Below are 6,151 nucleotides of genomic sequence, written 5' to 3' on the forward strand. Positions count from 1 at the left end.
AGGATCCACCTCTTGAAGGGAGAAGTTTGAAGTATTTGTAGACATATTTTTAAAACCACCAGATAATCTCATGTTTGATAAGTACTGTAGATACCAACAAATTATCAAGTTAACATTTTTAGAATGAGAATTATTTTATCTGTGACCTTGAAACTTTTTACTCCCCTCTGAGCAAATGACCACTAGGATTAGGTATATAAAATCAAATAATGTTCAAACCATTATCACAATCTATTGTGTGTCCATATTCACTCTAATAATAGCTGTGTTAGTTGTTTGCTTCCCAAACCTTCCCAACCCCACCCAACTGCCTATTCCAGTTCTTGCAGAAAATCCTCATTCATTCCTTTCTTATAGGGAGTATAGGAAATACCATATCTCGCAGCAGGGTCACTTACTATCCATAGCTAAACATTTTGATGTGGCATTTTGTCAAAAGGTGTTGAAAGTTCAAATAAATTCATACTCCAAAATGCTGTACACTTGCCCTTGTCCTCAAATTTAGTCTTCAGCAAACCTTAATAGATTCCTGTGTTGCTTTTCCCCTAGTAGTGTTTGCTTATGAGCTAGATGAGCTGTAGGGACTCTCTGCCCTTCAAACTCAAAACCTGCTTGATGTGTTTAAAGGTACAAGGATCTTCCAAATTATGACAGTGAGGTTCTTATGCCAGTTAAAACAAAAAAACAAAAACAATTTATTTGATATATATTATAGCTCCTGTAGAATTTTACTACCAGTCTATTGGAAAATGTGTTCCAAATTGAAACTTAAGACTGGGATTTGATCCCTTCCTATAACATTCATGCTAGCTCTCCAGCCGGAAAATCTAGGACACCCCTGCTTTCTACTGGTGCCTGCAGTGGTGAGCAGGAGCATTTCTAATATTGGGGAAGGTAAGGTTTCTGTGGCATGGGCTCCTGTAGCAGTAGCAGTGACTGAGAAACAGTGCATACTGCTAATGTCTTAGTCTATTTATACCTAAGGGCTCCTTTAACTCAAGTATTTTACATTCAAGGATTGACTATGTATCTAAATCATGAAGATTATCCTTCCTAGAAAGGGAACACTTTGTGTCTACTTGCAACAGCTATGTAATTAGCTTATTGGTCTTTAGTTGAATTTTTCTTCAATATTAACATTAGCCAGACCATTCCATCTAATATGATAGCCAGCTATGCTCAACATTAATATCTGGTGTTTATATGTACCATTCATTTATCCATCCACATAGAAATGGAATAGCATCTTCATTTTATTGAAAGATTTCCAAAGGATAGTTTAAAATTTTGTTTTAAAGTAGAATAAGTAATGAATAAATAAGTGTTAAATAGTATATTTTCCTCATAGTAAGTGTTGTCTTAAGAATTATGTCCTGAAACTATGCTGTTCATATAGGATGGCAGAGATATAGAGCATTTTTATGAACATAGACATTCTACTGGACAGCACTGTTCTAAAGAATCAATATGCTGTTCCATGAATTTTTTTTACAATAGGTTGATGTTGGAGATAAGTAATATAAAGGAGTACTATACAAAATTATAAAAGCTTAGGTAAACTTAAATGGGAAATGTAATAAACCTGTCCTGTGTGTTAAGTTACAAAGAATAATGAATATTGCAGAAAGTTGAAACAATCCAGTTATGGAATATTTATAAATTTTCTTTGATTGCAAGGCCTATTTTTTTTTACAGTTTTTTTTCTTTGTTTTTTAGAGTTAGGGTCTCACTGTGCTGCCCAGGCTGGACTCAAACTCCTGGGCTAAAGCAGTCCTCCAGCCTCAGCCTTCTCAGTAGGTGGGACTACAGGTATGTTACCATGCAGGCTCACAAGGTCTATTTCTAAGAAAAAATTTTAGTACATTATTAAGAGCAAGCACGTTTGGGTGCATATTTTATTTAAACCTAACAAAATTTTGCTACTTCATGCTGAACTTCAAGGTTTTTTTCCTATAGATAAATAGTATTGTCTTTTTTTTTTTTTTTTTTTTGAGACAGAGTCTCACTCTGTTGCCCTGGCTGGAATGCAATGCAACCTCAAACTCCTAGGCTCAAGCAATCTTCTTGCCTCAGCCTCCCAAGTAGCTGAGAATATAGGCGCCCAGCTAACTTTTCTATTTTTAGTAGAGATGGGGTCTTGCTCCTGCTCAGGCTGGTCTCCAACTTCTGAACTCAAACAATCCTCCAGCCTTGGCTTCCCAGAGTGTTAGGATTACAGGCATGACCCACCAGCCCAGCCTGCTACTGTCTTTTAAAAAATCAATTTATTGAGGTATAATTTATAAGCAAAAAATTACACCCATTTTTACATAGTTTGATAAATGTACACACCAATTTAACCACCATCCCAATCAAGAGGTAGAATGTCTCCATCACCTCAAAAAATTCCCTTGTATCACTTGTACCACATTGCAGTGAATACCCTTCAACCCATCCCCCACCCGAGGCAACTACTGATCTGATTTGTCTTTATAGTTTTGTCTTCTAAATCTTCATATAAATGGAACCATATAGTATGTGCTCTTGTATCTAGCTTCTTTCACTCAATATAAGGTTTATAAGATTCACCCAGCTCTTTTCCGGCTGGAACCATGGAGGGTGTCCAAGAGAAGAAAAAGAAGGTTCCTGCTGTGCCAGAAACCCTTAAGAAAAAGTGAAGGAATTTCGCAGAGCTGAAGATCAAACGCCTGAGAAAGAAGTTTGCCCAAAAGATGCTTCGAAAGGCAAGGAGGAAGCTTATCTATGAAAAAGCTAAGCATTATCACAAGGAATACAGGCAGATGTACAGAACTGAGATTCGAATGGCTAGGATGGCGAGAAAAGCAGGCAACTTTTATGTACCTGCAGAACCCAAATTTGCGTTCGTCATCAGGATCCGAGGTATCAATGGTGTGAGCCCAAAGGTCCGAAAGGTGTTGCAGCTTCTTCGCCTTCGTCAGATCTTCAATGGAACCTTTGTTAAGCTCAACAAGGCTTCAATTAACATGCTGAGGATTGTAGAACCATATATTGCATGGGGGTACCCAAACTTGAAGTCAGTAAATGAACTAATCTACAAGCGTGGTTATGGCAAAATCAATAAGAAACGAATTGCGTTGACAGATAACGCTTTGATTGCTCGATCTCTTGGTAAATACGGCATCATCTGCATGGAAGATCTGATTCATGAGATCTGTACTGTTGGGAAACGCTTCAAAGAAGCAAATAATTTCCTGTGGCCCTTCAAGTTATCATCTCCACGGGGTGGAATGAAGAAAAAGACAACCCATTTTGTAGAAGGTGGAGATGCTGGCAACAGGGAAGACCAGATCAACAGGCTTATTAGAAGAATGAACTAAGGTATCTACCATTTTTATTTTTGTAATCTGGTCAGTTAATAAACAGTGATTGCTTTAAAAAAAAAAAAAAAAGATTCACCCGTATGTTGTTGCATCTACAGTAGTTCCCCCCCTTATCTGAGGGGAAAATGTTCCAAGACCCCCAGTGGATCCCTAAAACCTTAAATAGTACCAAAGCTATATTTTTCAACTCTATAACCGAGATGGCTACTGACTAACAGGGGAGGTAGCATGTACAGCCTGGATAGCTGGACAAAGAAATGATTCATACCTCAGGTGGGACGGAGCTGGACAAAATGAGATTTCATCATGCTACTCAAAAAAGAATGCAATTTAAAACTTATGAGTTATTTCTGGAACTTTCCACTTAATATTGTTGGACTGTGGGTAACTGAAACCATGGGAAAAAAAAACTGTGGATAAGGGGGACTACTGTATTCGTAGTCAGTTTCTTTTTCTTGCTCAGTGGTGTCTCTGTGATAACATACCCCCAAATTGTTTGACAATCCACCTGTTGATGGCCATTTGGGTTGTTTTCAGTTTTTGGTTATTATGAATAAACTTCTTGTAATAATTTATGTATGGCCGGGTGTGGTGGCTCACGCCTGTAATCCTAGCACTCTGGGAGGCCAAGGCGGGAGGATCACAAGGTCAGGAGTTTGAGACCAGCCTGAGCAAGAGCGAGACCCCCGTCTCTACTAAAAAATAGAAAGAAATAATTTGGACAGCTAAAAATATATATAGAAAAAATTAGCTGGGCATGGTGGTGCCTGCCTGTAGTCCCAGCTACTTGGGAGGCTGAGGCAGAAGTATTGCTTGAGCCCAGGAGTTTTAGGTTGCCGTGAGCTGGGCTGATGCCATGGCACTCTAGCCCAGGCAACAAAGCGAGACTCTGTCTGAAAAAAATAAAAATAAAAATAAATTTATGTATGAGTCTTGTTTTGAACATATGTCCTGTGAACAGGTTTTTGTTTTTCTTGAGTAAATACCTAGGAATAGAATTATTTGGTCATATGACAAGAATGTCTTAACTATATAAGAATTTTTCGAAGTGCTTATATACCAACCACAATGTATATTGCTTTTTGAAGGACTGTTACTAGATAGTAATAATCATAGTTATGATTTTCTTCCCTTAAGAATTAATTTGTAACAGATAATCTATATAAAGAAAACAGTTTCTATAATGAGGCAGCCATCTCCAAATTAGAAACTGTTGGTTTATGTATATTCCTAACTTAAAAATGCCCCAATGGTAGTTTATTCTTGTTTTTCATGGAAATCTCCTTTTTTTCCCTGATTGTGGAGGTGGGAAGGAAATTCCTGCCATCCTTGGAGAAGTAGGGAAATGAGGAGGAGGAATCCCCTGGGCTATGGGCCAAGGGACTACATAGGGAGTTTCTCTTTAAAGCAGTGCTATCCAATGGAAATATATCATGAGTCACATATGTTTTTCCATGTATGTAATTTAATAGCTTCACTAAAAAAGTAAAAAGAAATACATAAACGTAATCCTTAAATATTTTTATTTAATACAATATATACAAGATATTATCATTTAAACATACAATCAATACGAAACTTATTAATGAAATATTTCACATTCTTTTCATATACAAAGACTTCAAAATCTGGTGTATATTTTACACTTACATCATATTGCTATTTGGATACTAAATTTTCAACAGTTGAAGTAAAAAATGTAGTTCTACCAAGACAATAAGGTTGTGTTTAATGAAAAAATATTCTACACCTCTAGGCATGATGGTGCAAGCCTATAGTCCCAGCCACTCAGGAGGCTGAGGCTGAGATGGGAGGATCATTTGATCCCAAGAGTTCAATACCAGCCTGGGCAACATAGCAAGATTCCTATCTCAGAAAAAAAAAAATTCTACACTACCTAATTTTTTAAATTTAAATTAATTAAAAAGAACTCAGAATTCAGTTTCTCAGTTGCACTAGCCACACTGCAAGGCTCAATAGCCACATATGCCTAGGGCTACCACATAGGACTGCATAGTGAGGGTTGTCTGTGTAACTGGAAGTGGAAGATGGAGGTAAGAACTATTCCCTATTGCAGTTCAGTTCATAGAGGAAATACCAGGACTATTTGTGTGAAATTTGAGTTAAATAGATTTCTATAGCCTTTTAAGAACCTAACTACCCTTATATTTAATTTAAATGCATGGGTTCTAATGTGAATTGCAAATTTGCTTTTAGCTTGGCTGTTGGGTTGCTTGGCTTCAAATGCCATCCCACCACTTTTTACCTGTGTGAGCTTGAACAAGTAGCTTAACCTCGAAGCTTTACTTTCACTGTCTGTAAAACAGGGAAGATAATATAGTACCCCTCCTATTACTGTGAAGATTAAATGAGATAATGTTTGCAAAGCATATTGTAGAATGACTGGCAGCTTTTAGAAAGTAAGTAAGTGGTGGCTTTTAAATCTCCAAACCATTCTTTGGATGGGGACTATCTGTAGTTTCTTTTTTATTTTTAAAAGTACATGAATTTTTTTTAACCTGTTTGAAAATGATGCTCATTGATTCAGTAAATACTCTCAGCACCAGGTACTCAGAACACAAAGATGGAATGAACATGGTCTCCCAGCTTGAACCAAGCACCCCATAGCGTCTAGTGTTAGAAGCAACGCAGAATTGGGCCAATGGCCAAGTGAGAAAAGTAAAACCAAGAGAATACCAATTTTTTTCAACAAAGCCAAAGAAAAGAAACCCCGTAGATAAAAAATTGAGTTTATGAGTTGAAAATCTTACAGTTTTGCATAATTATTTAGCTTCCTTTAAAATAGATAT

General features: G+C 37.0%; 1 protein-coding gene across 1 annotated transcript; it reads left to right on the top strand.

The window, feature by feature from the left end:
* The first annotated feature begins 2,570 nt into the window (after positions 1–2,570).
* Positions 2,571–3,409, top strand: LOC123647711 (60S ribosomal protein L7). Its single transcript, XM_045565437.1, has one exon. The coding sequence runs from the start codon at positions 2,712–2,714 to the stop codon at positions 3,336–3,338; it is 627 nt and encodes a 208-aa protein (XP_045421393.1). The 5' UTR covers positions 2,571–2,711; the 3' UTR covers positions 3,339–3,409.
* Positions 3,410–6,151: the final 2,742 nt, after the last annotated feature.

Source organism: Lemur catta, chromosome 1 (assembly GCF_020740605.2).
Source record: "Lemur catta isolate mLemCat1 chromosome 1, mLemCat1.pri, whole genome shotgun sequence".
Classification (NCBI taxonomy): domain Eukaryota; kingdom Metazoa; phylum Chordata; class Mammalia; order Primates; family Lemuridae; genus Lemur; species Lemur catta.